Below are 20,812 nucleotides of genomic sequence, written 5' to 3' on the forward strand. Positions count from 1 at the left end.
CTGTCTCTCACTATCTCTCTGTTTGTCTCTCTGTCCCTCTCTCTGTGTATGTGTGTTTCTCCCTATGTCTTGCTCTCTCCATCTCTCTCTCTATCTCTCTCTCTCTGTCCCTCTCTCTCTGTCCCTCTCTCTGTGTATGTGTCTATCTCTCTCTCTCTCTCTCTCTCTCTCTCTCTCTCTCTCTCTCTCTCTCTCTCTCTCTCTCTCTCTCTCTCTCTCTCTCTCTCTCTCTCTCTCTCTCTCTCTCTCTCTCTCTCTGGTCTGTAGATGCAGTCCCTGACATCATGTCAGTGTTCAGTCTGCTGTGGTTGTTTCCAGCAGCACTTCACCATCGCCATCAGAGACAAACACATCAGAGACATGGTGTGTCCCGTCTGTTGGGAGCCGGACATCAACGACCCAGAACACCTCAACAGTTACTTCTCGACCCTAGATATCCAGGTACCAAGCGAGAGCCCTCACTGCCACAGTTGAGTGTGTAGATTTTACTCTACTAGAGTGCACCCATCGATCTATGGATCTATCTAGCCATGAGGGGATAAATACATATTTGGAAGGCGGTACATTTAAAAGATTTGAATGGAGAACATGGGTTTATATTTCAATCTTTGGAAGAGAGAGCGATAGAGAAAGAAAGATATTGTGTCCCCTCTGTAGGGAGAGCCAAATATCAATGAACCCTTAACACCTCAACAACTACCTTTCTAGTTAAGATATTCGGGAAGGCAGGACGAGAGTGTAAAGAGAGTAGACAAGGTGATATATGGTTTATTTTTAAAGTCGGGAGCCTGACATCAAAGACCCTGAACAGCTTGGTCTCTGCCTTAGATATTCATGTGTGGAAGGAGGAAGGGAGAAAAAGGGGAAGTAGAGGAGGCATTTCTGGGAGCAAGATATCAAGGGCTTGGAACATCTGAACAGCTTATTGTTGCAGAGAGAGAAAGAGATAGACGGAGAAAGAGAGAGAGAGACAGAGAGAGAGTGGGAAGGTTGAGGAGTGGATATAATACATGTATGTGCTATTTGTTATGAAAGTTGGGGAGCCTGAACTCATGGACCCTGAACATAAACAACAGGTACTCCTCTACCATAGATATCCAGGTATCTAATACCCCTGTTCACAACGACAACCCTGAACATAACAACAGGTACTCCTCTACCATAGATATCCAGGTATCTAATACCCCTGTTCACAACGACAACCCTGAACATAACAACAGGTACTCCTCTACCATAGATATCCAGGTATCTAATACCCCTGTTCACAACGACAACCCTGAACATAACAACAGGTACTCCTCTACCATAGATATCCAGGTATCTAATACCCCTGTTCACAATGACAACCCTGAACATAACAACAGGTTACTCCTCTACCATAGATATCCAGGTATCTAATACCCCTGTTCACAACGACAACCCTGAACATAACAACAGGTACTCCTCTACCATAGATATCCAGGTATCTAATACCCCTGTTCACAACGACAACCCTGAACATAACAACAGGTACTCCTCTACCATAGATATCCAGGTATCTAAAACCCCTGTTCACAACGACAACCCTGAACATAACAACAGCTACACCTCTACCATAGATATCCAGGTATCTAAAACCCCTGTTCACAACGACAACCCTGAACATAACAACAGGTACTCCTCTACCATAGATATCCAGGTATCTAATACCCCTGTTCACAACGACAACCCTGAACATAACAACAGGTACTCCTCTACCATAGATATCCAGGTATCTAAAAACCCCTGTTCACAACGACAACCCTGAACATAACAACAGGTACTCCCTCTACCATAGATATCCAGGTATCTAAAACCCCTGTTCACAACGACAACCCTGAACATAACAACAGGTACTCCTCTACCATAGATATCCAGGTATCTAAATACCCCTGTTCACAACGACAACCCTGAACATAACAACAGGTACTCCTCTACCATAGATATCCAGGTATCTAAAACCCCTGTTCACAACGACAACCCTGAACATAACAACAGCTACACCTCTACCATAGATATCCAGGTATCTAAAACCCCTGTTCACAACGACAACCCTGAACATAACAACAGGTACTCCTCTACCATAGATATCCAGGTATCTAAAACCCCTGTTCACAACGACAGGACCCTGGTGACACACCACGTCAGGGCTGTACAGTGCTACGAGGGGTGTAGCATATTGCCCCTAAAAATAGCCTGTGCTAGTAGAAAAAATATTTGGGGGCACCCTTGCTAGTACTGATTTCAACCCTTTCATTCGTATTTCACTCCTTTTTTTTCGAGGAATTTAAACGTTGCAAACTAATCTTGTTGGCCGTTTTCTATATCTCTCCTCCCTCTGTCTCTCTCCGTCTGCCCGAGGAGCGGGGCTGTTACTTACACACTCGCGAGACTGACACTCACACATGCACATACGGGTACTTGAGAGGTGCTGTCCGTGCTGAAGCAGAGCAGAGCTCATCATAGTGGAGAGATCGAAACGTTCGAAAAAAGCATGCATAGCGCAACCTGTGTAACATTAAGTTACACTGCTATTGCCTATCTTATCGTTAGCAAGCTAATCATGCATAGCGCGACCCGTGTAAAGTTAAGTAACTTGTGTTCCGCTGGGAAAGACCGGCCATCACTGCATACAACTTGGTTTAATCCAAATATCCATTCAGAAACTTTGTATTATGAAATCATTCTGGGAATGCCTTGTTTGGTGCGAGTTCAGCTGACACTGGGACACGCCCACTACGCAAAGCGTGCGCTCTCACACACGCACACACGCGCACACACACACACACACACACACACACACACACACACACACACACACACACACTGCTCCGGTCATGCATCCACTCATGGAAAATATACTGTATCATCAGGCTATTGTTCTAAAAGTATCTCTACTAATAAAATTAGTATTGAACCGTTTTTAACAGCTGGGTATTGGGTGGGACATTCTGATTTAAGAACTTTCTAAATCAAATAGAAAGTCCCAAAATAGTTAATTTATCTGACTGCTTGTATTAATTGATCGAAAAGTAGCCATGTGCAGTAATATAGTTATATAAAAGAATAATAAAGCAATGCCGATTATGTTCTTAATTTTTTTTTAAATCTTGCAAAATAATCAAAAAGAACCGATAAGAGTATCGATAAAGTACCTAACTGTTAAGCAGTATCGAATCGATAAGAGTAGTAGTATCGATAAAATCCTAACCCATCCCTAAGGAACACTGTTATCAATGAAAGAAGAAATGTGTGCAGCTGTGGTAATACTTCAGTTGGTTATAAAAGATACAAACCTGAAAACAAAAGCACTTAAATGTTAAATAAAAGGACCACCGTAATGAAGCAGGAGGAACATCTTTTTTTGCACTATAATGGTAAAATAATTATTTAAAAAAAGTGCCCCTAAAAAAGATTCTGTGCCCCTACATTTCTCATTTAGGGGCACCTGTGCCCCTAGTGAAAAAGCTTAGCGTACAGCCCTGCATGTGTCCCGTGTTGGGTGGCAATTTATACCAACCAAGGAACACAGGTAGGTTGTAGGTCATCGGCACTTGCACTGGACCTGCATGGTTCTATTCCTTTGTTGTCACCTCCCAAATTAGTTGTTGCATTTTTTAAATCATCAAAACGTGGACACGTTTACAGTCCTTGGCAACATGGCAGGCGACACAATGTCCAGTACAGTGTTTCACATTTTCTTTACTCTAGATGAAAGCATTGTGCAGCTATATTCACCTACTGACAGCAGCGAAAGGAGTCACCCTCAGGACAGCTATATTCACCTACTGACAGCAGTGAGAGTACCCTCAGGACAGCTATATTCACCTACTGACAGCAGCGAGAGGAGTCACCCTCAGGACAGCTATATTCACCTACTGACAGCAGTGAGAGGAGTCACCCTCAGGACAGCTATATTCACCTACTGACAGCAGTGAGAGGAGTCACCCTCAGGACAGCTATATTCACCTACTGACAGCAGTGAGAGGAGTCACCCTCAGGACAGCTACAGTATATTCACCTACTGACAGCAGTGAGAGGAGTCACCCTCAGAACAGCTATATTCACCTACTGACAGCAGTAAGAGGAGTTACCCTCAGGACAGCTATATTCACCTACTGACAGTAGCGAGAGGAGTCACCCTCAGGACAGCTATATTCACCTACTGACAGCAGTGAGAGGACCCTCAGGACAGCTATATTCACCTACTCACAGCAGTGAGAGGAGTCACCCTCAGGACAGCTATATTCACCTACTGACAGCAGTGAGAGGAGTCACCCTCAGGACAGCTATATTCACCTACTGACAGCAGTGAGAGGAGTCACCCTCAGGACAGCTATATTCACCTACTGACAGCAGTGAGAGGAGTCACCCTCAGGACTGAATGAATGAAAACTTTATTTAACAGATTGCAGAATGGGTACAATACAGTACGGCTCAATACATACAATTGTTAAGGGGATGCAGACCAGAGAAAGACGTTTGTCTTGTTTCCATCAGGGTCCCCCATTTTCAATTCATATAGACATTTATGACATACACAACATACATGACATTTATGGCATAGGGACATATAGGTATTTAGTACTGATACATTTGTGACATAAACGGTATTCAAATATACAGTACTGTTACCCCTAGATCCTGACAGAGTATATACATATGATGGGGAGGGGACTGTACATTAGGAGGGGGTGGGTTGGTGGGTGGGAGAGAAATATCCATACGGCGGGGAGGGAATATGTACATGCGGTGGGGAGGAGACTGTCTATTAGGAGGTGGTGGGGGTTTTGGCCATTTACGGTGGCCAGTTTCGAATTGCAGCCTCCCGTAGGTGCTCTTTAAGAGCAGTTTTGAATGTGGGTAGGGATTCACATTCCTTTACATCTTTGGGTAGGGCGTTCCACATTGATGTGGCATAATTGCGAAACGTGTTTAGTCCCTTGTTTGAGCCGAATCTGGGTTTAACATGATTTGTTGAGCTTCCTCTGGTGTTGTGGTCGTGGTATTCACTGACCTTTGGGAAGTATTTTGACATGTACATGGGTACCTTAGTCGTATAGTGTATCTTGTAGACCAGGCCCATTGCAAGTTGCTGTACTCTGTCGTCTACTCTAAGCCATCCTAGGTTGTCAAAGTGGGCAGGGGTGAGGTGGGTTCTGGGGGTAAGGTCAAGTAGTAGTCTGACCAGTTTGTTTTGAGATGTTTGTAATTTTGTTTTAAGCGCCTTTGAGGTGCTTTGGTACCATGAGGTGCACGCATAGTCATAGTACCCTTGAATGAGTGCTCCTGCCAGAGTCTTCAGGGTATTCTTGTTTACCAGAGAGGAGATCCGGTACAAGAATCTAGTTTGTTGGTTGACTTTTTTTATTACATTGGATGCCATTTTGTCACAGGAAAGATTTGCCTCTAGGATGGAACCCAGGTAGGTAATTTCGTCTTTCCTTGTGACAATATTGTCACCCACTGCAACTGAGAAGCCGTCGGTCTTGCTGAGTTTGTTATTTGAACCGAAGAGAATGGACTCTGTTTTGCCCATGTGTAATGATATAGGACAGCTATATTCACCTACTGACAGCAGTGAGAGTACCCTCAGGACAGCTATATTCACCTACTGACAGCAGTGAGAGGAGTCACCCTCAGGACAGCTATATTCACCTACTGACAGCAGTGAGAGGAGTCACCCTCAGGACAGCTATATTCACCTACTGACAGCAGTGAGAGCAGTCACCCTCAGGACAGCTATATTCACCTACTGACAGCAGTGAGAGAAGTCACCCTCAGGACAGCTATATTCACCTACTGACAGCAGTGAGAGGACCCTCAGGACAGCTATATTCACCGACTGACAGCAGTGAGAGGAGTCACCCTCAGGACAGCTATATTCACCTACTGACAGCAGTGAGAGGAGTCACCCTCAGGACAGCTATATTCACCTACTGACAGCAGTGAGAGGAGTCACCCTCAGGACAGCTATATTCACCTACTGACAGCAGTGAGAGGAGTCACCCTCAGGACAGCTATATTCACCTACTGACAGCAGTGAGAGGAGTCACCCTCAGGACAGCTATATTTACCTACTGACAGCAGTGAGAGGAGTCACCCTCAGGACAGCTATATTCACCTACTGACAGCAGTGAGAGGAGTCACCCTCAGGACAGCTATATTCACCTACTGACAGCAGCGAGAGGAGTCACAGGACCGCTATATTCACCTACTGACAGCAGCGAGAGGAGTCTGAATGAATGAATGAATGAAAACTTTATTTAACAGATTGCAGAATGGGTACAATACAGTACGGCTCAATACATACAATTGTTAAGGGGATGCAGACCCGAAAAAGACGTTTGTCTTGTTTCCATCAGGGTCCCCCATTTTCAATTCATATAGACATTTATGACATACACAACATACATGACATTTATGGCATAGGGACATATAGGTATTTAGTACTGATACATTTGTGACATAAATGGTATTCAAATATACAGTACTGTTACCCCTAGATCCTGACAGAGTATATACATATGATGGGGAGGGGACTGTACATTAGGAGGGGGTGGGTGGGTGGGAGAGAAATATCCATACGGCGGGGAGGGAATATGTACATGCGGTGGGGAGGAGACTGTCTATTACAGACCTGGGCATTGTACGGCCCGGGATGATTCTGACCGGCCCGCGAAAGATTACATGATAATTAAAAAAAATTAAAAAAAAATTAAAAAAATATTTTTTTTAAACATTTTTTTTTTTTTTTACTTTTTTCTTTTCATGTCAACGTTCACACGCACAATATACACTTAGGAGCAGTGATGCCACTAACGCGTTACTAAGTAACGCGTTATTGTAATCTGATTACTTTTCCCCGAAAATAGTAATCTAACGCGTTAATCTTTACAAGCCAGTAATCTGATTGCAGTTACTTGTCCAAGTGGCTGTGCATTACTATTTTGTTACTATCTCATCATAATGCAGGCGGAATGCAGTATTTTCTTTCGTTTTCGACAGTCAAATATATGTTTGGAAAGCTTTTCCTTGTATTGGGGAGTGACGTCACAGCACGCAACCTGGCGTGTTGAGCCATGCTGGTGGGCGCGGCTGTTATTGTTATTTTCAGGCTGACCTAAACTGCGCGCTAGCAGGGAGAAGCTCGCGCTCGTATTCGTAACGCTTTCTTGCACTGGAAGTTCACTAGTCTACTTAACGTTTGTTAAGCCGGGTGAAAAAAACATTCACTTTGCGGAGGAAACAAAATACTGTCTACCGCATATGGAATATACAGCACGACCGTCGACTTCTACAGGACTCGGAGCTGCACCACCAGCCAAACAGTATGTTCCATATTTTGCATTGCACTATAATTCATGAACATGGAACACCATACTGCAGTATGTAGGTTGTCAGTAGCACACTGACAACACTGCAGTATATATATTCCCTCCCCGCCGTATATATTTCCCTCCCACCCACCCACCCCCTCCTAATGTACAGTCCCCTCCCCATCATATGTATACTCTGTCATGATCTAGGGGTAACAGTACTGTATATTTGAATACCGCTTATGTCACAAATGTATCAGTACTAAATACCTATATGTCCCTATGCCATAAATGTCATGTATGTTGTGTATGTCATAAATGTCTATATGAATTGAAAATGGGGGACCCTGATGGAAACAAGACAAACGTCTTTCTCTGGTCTGCATCCCCTTAACAATTGTGTGTATTGAGCCGTACTGTATTGTACCCATTCTGCAATCTGTTAAATAAAGTTTTCATTCATTCATTCATTCATTCATTCATTCATTCATTCATTCATTCATTCATTCATTCATTCATTCATTCATTCATTCATTCATTCATTCATTCACACAATAATAAATAATAATAACGTAGAACCATATCTGAATGGGGCAGGCCTCAAAGGTAGGCTACATATCAGCCTACATGTGGTGTTATTGACCATTTATCTTTTGTGAAATCTATAGATCTATAGATAGCAAGATAGGCCTACCTGCCCTATTAGTACATTTTACTCAAACTGAGTACATTTTACAAATTTTTTTTTGTCATTCTTATGTTGTGGCAGCAGCAGGGACGACGACTTCGTAACCTAGTTACTTTCAAAGTAACTAAGTTACTCTGATAATCAAGTAATCAGTAAAGTAACTAAGATTACTTTTTAAAGGAGTAATCAGTAATCAGTAATCGGATTACTTTTACAAGTAATCTGTGGCATCACTGCTTAGGAGACATGCTCAGAAGATGTTGGTTCTCTTTGGATCCACCTATATGTGAACAGACATTCTCAGTCATGATGTTTACCAAGTCCAGGTACAGATCCTCTCTCACTGATGAACATCTGGCAGCTGTGCTTCGCATCTCCACCTCAGACATGCAACCTGACTTTGATGGACTTGTTAAAGCTCAACAGAGACTGGATTTATCACACTGAAAAATAACTGAAGAACACTAAAATGTGGAAATATAACAAGTGAAATGGGACACTTTTTTTTCTTTTTTTTGCACAGTTCTGAAAACAGTAAATGTTTAATATATGCATGTAAAGTAAAAAAGGCTACAAAACTGGGACACTTTTCTTTACACAGTTCAGTGACATGTCTTGTTTATTTTGGCTATAAGATGATGTGATGTCTTTAGAAAGCTAAGAAAATCCTTGTTTCAATAGTATATGAAACTCAAAATAATAACATTATTTGTATAGCACTTTTTCATACATGCCCTTTGTTATTAATGTTTCACATTTTGTTTATCATTTTGGAAATAAATTCTATTTGAATAAATGATATTTTTGAAAGCTAACCTCACCTTTTAATTGCCAAATTATAACATACACTCTTACCAGGGGTCAAAACAATGCCATTTACTGCTTTTTATATAGAAATAAAATGTATATTATGCATAATTGAGTTTGGAATTTTGGCCCGGCCCTCCAACATATTTTCAGTTGCTCATTCGGCCCCCCGGGAAAAATAATTGCCCACCCCTGGTCTATTAGGAGGTGGTGGGGGTTTTGGGCATTTACGGTGGCCAGTTTCGAATTGCAGCCTTCCGTAGGTGCTCTTTAAGAGCAGTTTTGAATGTGGATTCACATTCCTTTACAGCTTTGGGTAGGGCGTTCCACATTGATGTGGCATAATTGCTAAACGTGTTTAGTCCCTTGTTTGAGCCGAATCTGGGTTTAACATGATTTGTTGAGCTTCCTCTGGTGTTGTGGTCGTGGTATTCACTGACCTTTGGGAAGTATTTTGACATGTACATGGGTACCTTAGTCGTATAGTGTATCTTGTAGTCACCCTCAGGACAGCTATATTTACCTACTGACAGCAGTGAGAGGAGTCACCCTCAGGACAGCTATATTCACCTACTGACAGCAGTGAGAGGAGTCACCCTCAGGACAGCTTATGCCATGATTTTTCTTTTCTTTTTTTTTTATTATCTTTCCCCCCCCTCCTTTTTTCCGATTTTTCTCCCATCCCACTGTTAGTCGTTATGCCAATTCCCAACCCCCTTCCTGGTTGTTGCGCACATCCCCCTACTGTTGGTCCGGGAGGCCGGAGACTGTCACATGCTTTCCTCCGACGCATGTGCAGCCAGCCGGCAGCCAGCCTGGCAGCGCAGATTCTCACCGGGGAGAGTGTAACGTGTGGAAGATCACACTACCTCCCTCCAGATCCTACCCTCGCTGTGCAGGCGCCCCGACCGAACTGTAGGGGTCGCTGTCCACAACGCCCAGGACCCACCCATCAGCTTTCCCACCCCTAACACTGCCAATTGTGTTAGTGTGAACGACCAGCCAAGCTGATAGCAACGCCAAGAGCTGGATTCGAACACAGCGTCTCCAGCGTTGATGGCAAGCGCCTTGCCCACTACACCACCTAGCCGCATGCCATGAGTTTGACTTCCAATGGAGGTGCAACAAAATGTAAATGTTCCACCAAAGTTAAATGTCATGGCTTTCTGACCCACCAGCATGGGTTAAATGGGCTGAAACATATTAATGCGGGATGCTTTGAGAGCCGTGTGTGTGTCTGTGAAATGTATGTTATATGGTGCAAAAACAAAGGAAAAACAAAACAAGTGAACCAGAGGTCACTGAGGAAGCCTGGCTGTCCAGGGAGAGAGAGACAAGTCACTGAGGAAGCCTGGCTGTCCAGGGAGAGAGAGACAAGTCACTGAGGAAGCCTGGCTGTCCAGGGAGATAGAGACAAGTCACTGAGGAAGCCTGGCTGTCCAGGGAGAGAGAGACAAGTCACTGAGGAAGCCTGGCTTGTACGCCCATTCCTCACAGCTGCCGACAGTCACGAATCAGGGGCAGGCGAAGCCCCACAGCAAACAGGAAGCCAGGCAACCAAAAGTGGTGGGATTGATTGAGTGAGTGAGTGATTGATTGATTTATTGATTTATTGATTGATTGATTGATTGAGCACAGCAACTACAACAGAAAACAGAGAGCCAAACAGCCTTTGAAGAACAGATGGCCAGGGCTGTCGCATAATGTACACATATACACCTCACAGCATAGATAGTCTCTTTATATACAGTATATACATCTCCTAATCCTATTTAGGCTAGATAGAAGTTTCAAGTAATTTCACTGTAATATCACATGTAATGCTGAAACAAACACGTGTATATATGTTAATGTTTCCAGCTGCGAGAGTGTCTGGAGCCAGAGGTCTATGAGCTGTTTCATAAGAAGCTGACTGAACAAGCTCTCATCAAGGACCCCAAGTTCCTCTGGTGTAGCCATGTGAGTACTATCAAGAGAGAGACCCCAAGCTCCTCTGGTGTAGCCATGTGAGTACTATCAAGAGAGAGACCCCAAGCTCCTCTGGTGTAGCCATGTGAGTACTATCAAGAGAGAGACCCCAAGCTCCTCTGGTGTAGCCATGTGAGTACTATCAAGAGAGAGACCCCAAGTTCCTATTGTGTAGCCATGTGAGTATTATCGAGAGAGAGACCCCAAGTTCCTCTGGTGTAGCCATGTGAGTACTATCAAGAGAGAGACCCCAAGTTCCTCTGGTGTAGCCATGTGAGTACTATCAAGAGAGAGACCCCAAGTTCCTATGGTGTAGCCATGTGAGTACTATCAAGAGAGAGACCCCAAGTTCCTATGGTGTAGCCATGTGAGTATTATCGAGAGAGAGAGACCCCAAGTTCCTATGGTGTAGCCATGTGAGTACTATCAAGAGAGAGACCCCAAGTTCCTCTGGTGTAGCCATGTGAGTACTATCAAGAGAGAGACCCCAAGTTCCTCTGGTGTAGCCATGTGAGTACTATCAAGAGAGATACCCCAAGTTCCTCTGGTGTAGCCATGTGAGTACTATCAAGAGAGAGACCCCAAGTTCCTATGGTGTAGCCATGTGAGTACTATCAAGAGAGAGACCCCAAGTTCCTCTGGTGTAGCCATGTGAGTACTATCAAGAGAGAGACCCCAAGTTCCTCTGGTGTAGCCATGTGAGTACTATCAAGAGAGAGACCCCAAGTGCCTCTGGTGTAGCCATGTGAGTACTATCAAGAGAGAGACCCCAAGTTCCTCTGGTGTAGCCATGTGAGTACTATCAAGAGAGAGACCCCAAGTGCCTCTGGTGTAGCCATGTGAGTACTATCAAGAGAGAGACCCCAAGTGCCTCTGGTTTATCCATGAAGGTATCCTATCTACCATCTATCTATGATATCCGTTATTGGTGTCGACCACAGTTCACCCAGCAACACTACTGAGAGAATTGGAACACGTTGCACTCAACGAAGATTTTTTTTTTCTTTTTACAAAATATTAAATGTGCCTGGGATTGTTTTCATTCACTCATTGCTTTATGGAAATGTTATTGTACAGTACATGCTCTGTGAAAAGGATAGCATGGTGTGTAGCCATTTTCCTCTCATACATACAAATCGGAATAGGCTGCAATGGTATTTTAATCAACAAATGACATTCCCAATACTGTACAAATAATAATATTGTTCTCTCTCTCCCCCCTCCTCCTCACCTTTCTCTCTCCTGTCCTCATCCCTTCATTCTAGTGTTCTTATGGGTTCATTTATGACGGAGATCAACTCAAGGTCACCTGTTTCCAGTGTAGGAACAGCTTCTGCGCTCAGTGCAAGAAACCTGTAAGCGTGGTTGTGTGTGTGTGTGTGTGTGTGTGTGTGTGTGTGTGTGTGTGTGTGTGTGTGTAATTTATTCAATTTGTATGTCTTCACATGAATCACTTCTGCTTCAAGGACCATCAGCTTATAGCAGTATGAGCGGATTCATCCAGTACCTTAGTGACGCACTTAGCTCATTTCTCCTCTCATCATACATTGTGTACAGTAGGCTGCTCATCAATTCAGCCCTCAAGCCTGGCTCTTTCATGCTACTTATCTTCGTGGTGGTGAATCTGTGAGCAGTCTATATATATATATATATATATATATATATACATATATATATATACATATACATATACATATACATATACATAGTATACTGTATATGAATCGGACTGTTACAGGTTTCTCTGAGCACTAGAGTTATTTCTATGTAAGACTGTAACAACCCTGCACTCCACATTGCTGAATGGAAAATTAATAGTGATATGTTATCACTGTCTCTGTTACACACACTACTGATTTGCACAAGTAATGCTATCTCTTTCTTCTTTTTTATTATTATAATTTTTATATTTATTTATTTGATTTCTATGCTGCACATTTTAGAATATTTTTAATCTTTACACTTTACACTCCTTTTGTACTACTTTATATTGAGGCTGCTGCTAGACAGAGGAGCCAAGAACACAATAATTCCACTCCTCTATACAGCTAACAGAATAGAAATATGTGACAATAAAGCCATGTCTGATTCTTCTGATGGGTGTGAATTGGCCAATCATCCAAAACATAGTTTTTTATTTGTTGGAGGAAGGAGAAAAAAGGGGAGAAAAATACCACAGCATGCCACAAAAACAACACATCAAACTCCCATAGAAGAAGTGTCAAGCATTCTCTTTCCCCAGACACATACCTTGTCTCTGTATGTCTGTATGAACCCCTTTGATTATCTCTCTCTCTGTCTCCCTCTCCCCCTAACCTTTCTTTCTTTCTTTCTTTCTTTCTTTCTTTCTTTCTTTCTTTCTTTCTTTCTTTCTTTCTTTCTTTCTTTCTTTCTTTCTTTCTTTCTTCTTATCTTATTACCTGTCATTTATCTCTCTATCTCTCTATCTTTCTTCTGACCTGTCATCTCTCTCTCCCCCTCGCTCTCTGATCTTACTTGTCATCTCTTTCCCTCTCTCTCACCCATCTTCTCTCTATATCCCTCTCTCTTACCCTGTCATCTCTCTCTCTCCCTTGCACTGTCTTCTTACTTGTCATCTCTTTCCCTCTCTCACCCATCTCTCTCTCTCACTCTATCTCTCTCTCTCTTCTTACCTGTCATCTCTCTCTCTCTCCCTTCTTACTTGTCATCTCTCTCCCCTCTCGCTCACCCATCTTCTCTCTCTCTCTCTCTCTCTCTCTCTCTCTCTCTCTTCTCTCTCCTCTCTCTCTCTCTCTCTCTCTCTCTCTCTCTCTCTCTCTCTCTCTCTCTCTCTCTCTCTCTCTCTCTCTCTCTCTCTCTCTCTTCCCCCCCCCCCCCCCCAGTGGGAGTCTCAGCATGCAGGTCTGTCATGTGACCAGTACCAGTCCTGGAAGAGAGAGAACGACCCTGAATACCAGAGGCAGGGGCTGGCCGGCTACCTCAGGGACAACGGCATCAGTGAGTTTATTAACCCTTTCCCTTTCATGGTCGCCGTCGGTTGTGTGATAGTAAAGGGTTAACCTTCTGTCGTGTGGCAGTGAAAGGGTTAACCGGCTGTCATGTGGCAGTGAAAGGGTTAACCTTCTGTTGTGTTGTCGCAGTGAAAGGGTTAACATTTTTGGTAGTGCGGCAGTGAAAGGGTTAAAGACACAATGCGTGATTCCAGTAAGGTAACCCTATGGCTGGGGCAATGTGGCCAAATTTCTATAACACAACATGTTTAGATGCAAAGCACCTCAAAGAGCAACTCACTCAAACACATTATATCATGCCTGCCCCTAGTGGCAACTCACAGACATGACACCTTGTATAAGACCAGTATAATGCAAGTGAGAATGCTTCGCCCCTACAGTATGACTCTGTGTATCCTTTTTCTTATTTGTATAACAATATTTGACAGTATTTGTTTGTGGTTATTTCCACTGAAAACTAAACTGTTATGGGATGTAATGCAACAAAACTATCACAATGTGAATTGAATTGTCATTCAAAATGATTTATATAATTCTTGACAATACTGTGGTAATGTGCATTTCATACGCATATATTGGATCCATGTAAAGTAAAATATCATTGACAATGGTACATTAAGTGTATAGTATATGTGACAGAATATATTAAAATATGGTATATCCCCCCCCAGACCTACATCACCCCACTACAGACTTTGTGTACATAGGACTTTATGGGATCTCTCTCTCCTCTCTCTCTCTCTCTCTCTCTCTCTCTCTCTCTCTCTCCCTCTCCCTCTCCCTCTCCCCTCTCCCTCTCCCTCTCCCTCTCCCTCTCCCTCTCCCTCTCCCTCTCCCTCTCCCTCTCCTCTCTCTTCTCTCCTCTCCTCTCCAGCCTGTCCTAACTGTCGTTTCCAGTATGCTCTGTCTAAAGGAGGCTGTATGCACTTCTGCTGTTCCCAGTGTCGCTACCAGTTCTGCAGTGGCTGCAACAACCCCTTCCACACTGTAAGTCTGTTTCTGTTAATGTCCTGTTTTCTGTGTTTTTTGGCTCCGCTCCCAAGGCCCGTGAAAGCCGCCATCGGGATCAAAACATGTGCGTGTGTGTGGGACGCGTCTATGCCTTCTACAACGCTGTTCGGTGTCCGGGTTCCTCTGATTGGCCACTAAGCCCACGTGACCCTACGCTAGCACGCCCCCCTTACGCCTGAGAGTCACACACAGCTAGTGGCAGGCAGAGAGCCTTGCTACTACTAGCCGAGTGATGAATGAAAATGTATCTGTTTCACCTAACAGCACTATTGCTCCGTGATCATAGCCATCAGGGCAATTCATGCTGGCTAACAAGCTGGGTGGGTGTCGGGATGTTGTTAGCACAACAATAGCTACCAAGCTAAGCTACGTTAGCTTCTAACGGGTGATACACAATATGTACAACAACACAATGATCAAACACCTTATAAATACTATTGTCATGTCCATAAGTTCCCTGGCAGAATACTTGTGAGGACAAGGTATACAAGGAGGAAAGAACCATTTTAAATCGGGTATTGATGCTGGCTAACAAGCTGGGTGTCGGGATGTTGTTAGCACAACAATAGCTACCAAGCTAAGCTACGTTAGCTTCTAACGGTGTATACACAATATGTACAACGACACAATGATTTACATTATTACATATGGTAACGTGGTTGTGGCTTTTACAAATAGTGGTTAGCTTTAGAGATGGATGGCTATGATCACGGAGCAATAGTGCTGGTAGGTGAAACGGATACATTTTCATTCATCACTCGGCTAGTAGTAGCAAGGCTCTCTGCCTGCCACTAGCTGTGTGTGACTCTCAGGTGTAAGGGGGGCGTGCTAGCGTAGGGTCACGTGGGCTTAGTGGCCAATCAGAGGAACCCGGAAACCGAACAGCATGTGGAAGGCATAGACGCGTGTGGAGACTGATTGTATGTGTAACAAATATGTGAAAAGATGCATTTCAGTTGCCTTTTCACTTGTTTTCTGAAAACCAGTAGACTCAATATAAATACTTGTTAAGAGTTGTTGTTGTGGCTCACCGGCCACATGAAGCTGCTCAGGTTATGTTCCAACTCTCAAGTACAAAATACCACCATGTTTATTTCAACAACACTTTCCAATCACCCTTTTTTGGAGAGATTGGAAAAGACATAGGCTAATAGAAGTTTGATAACATAATACTAGTATAGCGGCCTCTTCCTGGGTCCGCTTCTACTGGCAACCGGGGAGGTGATTCCGTACTTGCTCCATCCAAAGAATAGTCTCCACACCTTGAGTTCCGTTATCAGATACCACAGATATCCGATTTATTTAGAAAAGATATAGTTACATGGGAGGTGATCAAAGCGATCCTATTGTTCCTATAAGCGTGGTTCTAATTGTTCAAAGCGTTTCTTAAGACTATCCAAAGTGTTTCCAAAGCGTTCCAAATCGGTCAGAAAATTGTATGCTTTCCCCCGGCTACACCACCCAGCTGATTCCCATTACCTATTTATGTCATCAGCTGCGCCGTGGCAGATTCACCTGTCACGTGAACCACCACAATACAACTGAGAACATTCAATTGGCTATACAGATAAATCATAACATTCCCATAAATCATATCCTTCTATTGGAAATAATAATAATAATAATGATAATAATAATACTAATAATAATAATAATAATCCATAACAAAAAACACTCATATGGCCCTTACAACTAGTTTTACTATGTAGCACTTCTGATTAGATGCGTCCTCCTGCATTGTACAAAATATGAACACATATGAGCGTTATAATAATTTTGATCACTTGTATGTGTTGTTATTTGTATATGTTTGTTAAACTTGCTTTGGCAATCAGTACTTTGGTATTTCAATAATTTTTATTGTGTTGCTGGTTAGATCCTAAACTGCATGTCGTTGTCTTGTTGTGCTTGTATTCTGTGCAATGATAAAAGTCGAGTCTAATCTAATCACTCTCAGACTAGAAACTACAGCCTATACAGTAGATATCTGATAAATAGTCATTTATTTATTCTTCTCCGCTCTGCCTTCTCTTCTCACTTTCTCATTTGCTCTACTCCCTTCCTCTTCTCTTACTGTCCTCCATCTATCTTTTCCCCACCTGTTCTTCCTCCTCTCCTTCCTCCTCTTTTCTCTCCTTGTGTCCTCCCCATCATGTATATATTCCTCTCTCCTTCATCCTTTCTTCTCTCCTCTACTTCCTACCTCTGTCATTAATGTAACAATAGGATTGTTCTATTTAAGTGCTGTTGCACGTAGGACTCTTTTAGAGGTGACACCGAGGGTTCACTTAGGGTGGAACCAAGCTTATGTTGTAACCATAACAACTGTGAATAAAGTACAAGTAAGCAAGTCTGCTTTAACCCTTCATTGTGTACAGTCGGGACACAGACAGAACACATTGAAACATGGTGACAGCTGGGTACAGATCGGGAAAGTAATTTGCGCGGTAGCTGGAGAAGTAAAGAGTTGAGCTGGCGAGCTGTGGCTAACACGGACTTCGGGGAGAAAACTCTTACTAGCTATCGGCGATGGAAGGGCTAAATGCGCTGAGACCTCCTGGTCTACTACTTTTGGACTCCAGCAACTTGGCGAAGGCATGGAAAAGTTGGAAGGAGGAGTTCACATTGTATACAGACCTTACCATGCCCGACGCCGAAGAGACAACAAAAGTCAAGCTATTTAAATATCTCGTCGGAGAAAAGGGCAGAGAACTATGGTCAACTCTGCCGAGTCCGTCGGCGAAGACAACAGTGACAACTATCATCAAGCAGTTTGACGAGTACTGCAATCCAAAGGTAAATGAAACAGTGGAAAGATACAGATTCTTTATCAGGAACCAAGGATTGGATGAAAACGTGGACAGCTATGTAACAGACTTAAGAATGCTGGCTAGTAGTTGCAACTTTGAGGACATTAGAGATTCCCTGATCAGAGATCGAATTGTATGTGGTACAAATAGCTCAGAACTGAGAGAGAGACTGCTCAGGGAGGATAGGCTGACTCTGGAAACATGCCTAAAAATATGTAGAGCGTATGAGCTGTCAAGGTCTAATAGCAGGACACTGCAACAAGGGCAGGCAGTGGAAGAGGTACATGCGCTAAAACAGTCAGAAGAGTGGAAAAAAGACAGCGAGGTTGACTGCATGTTTTGTGGGAAACACATGAGAGGAACAAGAAGAAATGCCCAGCTTTTGGGAAAAAGTGTAAAAAGTGTGGGAGAGAAAATCACTTTGCGGCTAAATGCAAGTCAAAACAGGAGAGCAGCAAGAAAACTAGGAAAGTTCATGCAGTAGCAGAACAGCACAGTGATAGTGATTCTTATGAGGAAGACCTCTGCTGCATAACAGAAGTAAATAGAGAGGATGAAAATGTTAATCAGTTAAAAGACAGCCACAGGCAGGGCCAACAGCTTTTTGCAGGGATGATGTTGGGGGAAACGCTAGTTAACTTCTAAATAGACTGTGGGGCCACCTGTAATGTCATCCCTATACATTTGTTAAACCCTGACACACAGCTAGAACACACTGAGAAAGTGCTGGTGATGTACAATAAGACTAGGGTGATTCCTCTGGGTACATGTAAGGTTAGGATCAGAAACCCCAGAAACAACAAGCGTTGCAGGCTAGAGTTTCAGGTGGTAGACCAGAGTAGCAGAATCCCTTTACTGGGCAGGAAAGACAGTGAGGCTATGAAGTTGATAAAGGTACAGTACGAAAATATCCTAGCTATAGACAGCATAGTGAGGAAAGAGCAGAGTCCAGTGACAGGGGGAGAAAGTGACAGTCACATGACAAGGGACAGAATAAATGCTGAGTTTGGGGATGTGTTCACCGGAGATGGATGCATGGAGGGGGAGTATAAAATAGAGATAGATGACAGAGTGCCGCCAGTGAAACTGCCAAAGCGCAGAGTGCCTGTAGCGATGATCATACCGATACAGGAGGAACTCAAGGATCTGGAGAGAAGAGGGATTATCACACCAGTGGAACGCAGCACTGACTGGATCAGCAGCATGATCTCATTAAGGAAGCCGAATGGGAAACTAAGGCTGTGCATAGACCCGAAACCTCTGAATCGGGCACTAAAGAGAAGTCACTATCCACTCCCGACTATAGATGACATCCTGCCGGAGATGTCAAAGGCAAAAGTATTCACAGTCTGCGACGTGAAGCACGATTTCTGGCACGTCAAGCTAGAAGAGGAGTCAAGCTACCTGACCACATTCGCCACTCCATTTGGTCGCTACCGTTGGCTCCGGATGCCGATGGGAATAAGCCCAGCACCGGAAGTGTTCCAAAGAAAGCTCATGCAGGCCCTAGAGGGCCTACCAGGAGTCTACGTCATAGCAGATGATATGTTAATCACAGGGGAAGGAGCAACGCAGGAGGAGGCAGAAAAGGACCATGACAAGAAACTCTGAGGCTTTCTAACCAGATGCAGGGAGCGCAACATCAAGCTGAACGCGGATAAGTTCAAGCTTCGACAAAAAGAGGTGCCCTACATAGGTCATCTGCTCACGGCTAAGGGGCTGAGAATTGACCCGGAGAAAGTACGGGCGGTCAGAGAGATGCCGAAGCCAACAGATGTAAAAGGAGTACAAAGACTGGTTGGGATGGTCAACTACCTGGCGAAGTTCTTTGACCACCTGTCAGATGACTGCAAGATTCTTAGACAACTCACTATCAGATCACTGTTATTTACTCCTTAAAGGTACATTTGGTATACTATCCTCCCGAGCCCCAAGATGGCGATTTAACTCGTTGCTGCTTAACAACAAGGAATTCATTACACAACTCAAAGAAGCTCTTATAGTATTCCAACGGGAGAATGCAAACTCGGTGCAAGACCCCAGAATAATATGGATGTCGGTAAAGGGAATGATCAAAGACTTCACGGATAGCTTTTCCTCCAAAATGCGCAAGAATCAAAGCACAAAACTGGATGAGCTGGAAACGCTTTACTCAACGTTATTTAATTCTCTGAAATACAACAACTCAACTCGACTAGAAAATCAAGTTAACGTACTAAAAATAGAGATCAATGCCATATACAGACAACAATCGGAAATACAAATACGCAGCACAAGACAACAGCAGTACTCCCATGGTTCCAAACCCAGCCACCTATTAGCCATGCGATTAAGAATTAATGCAACATTTGCAGATATAACTACCATTAGAGCACAACAAGTACTTGTAACAGATCCTGTAAAAATAAACGATACATTCAAAGTATTCTACTCCGACTTATATAAATCAGAAATGACCTTCGATCAAAACAAAATGGACACATTTCTTAATCAAATTATTCTCCCTAAACGTTCAGAGGATGACGCTAAACAGTTAGAAATACCGATCACACTAGAGGAACTCAAGAAGGCCATAACCGCAATGAAAAGTGGTAAGGCTCCAGGAAGAGACGGTTTCCCATCAGAAATGTACCTTTCTTGTTGGGACATAATTGGCCCCTTATTACTAAATATGATCTTATACTCAGTCAAGGAGGGGAACTTCCATAAAATTGACAATATTGCACTCATAACAGTCCTCCTTAAAAAAGACAAAGACCCCAATGAGTGCGGTAGTTATAGACCTTTAAGCCTCCTCGGAACAGATATCAAACTGTACTCTAAGGTATTAGCCATCAGATTACAAAAGCATATGACGTCTTTAGTTCACCCGGACCAAACTGGCTTCATAGGAGGCCGCCTGATCACTGAGAACATAAGACGTATACTGCACGTACTTGATGCCGACAAGGAGGACACCATACCTAAGGCGATGCTGTCCCTGGATGCTATGAAGGCCTTTGACAGGCTGGAATGGTCGTATCTGTGGGCAGTGCTAGAAAGGATGGGGTTAGGAAAAGGATTCATCGATATGATTAAAGTATTATACAAAGACCCATCGGCCATGATTACAACAGGCACAATCATCTCTGAAATATTTCCGGTATCACGCTCTGCCAGACAGGGTTGTCCTCTTAGTCCCGGACTGTTCAATCTATC

At 43.4% G+C, this 20,812-nt stretch overlaps 1 protein-coding gene across 1 annotated transcript in view; it reads left to right on the top strand.

The window, feature by feature from the left end:
- The window catches only part of rnf31 (ring finger protein 31), a gene marked incomplete at its 3' end in the record, with an annotated part of 161,857 nt that overhangs the window by 65,550 nt on the left and 75,495 nt on the right, over nt 1-20,812 (top strand). The window contains exon 19 of the mRNA XM_084327753.1: nt 14,668-14,780. Coding sequence (XP_084183879.1) covers nt 14,668-14,780 — 113 coding nt within the window. The remainder of the gene's footprint in view (nt 1-14,667; nt 14,781-20,812) is intronic.

The sequence above is a fragment of the Notolepis coatsorum genome (genome assembly GCF_963971535.1).
Source record: "Notolepis coatsorum genome assembly, chromosome: 13".
NCBI classification, from domain to species: Eukaryota; Metazoa; Chordata; class Actinopteri; order Aulopiformes; family Paralepididae; genus Notolepis; species Notolepis coatsorum.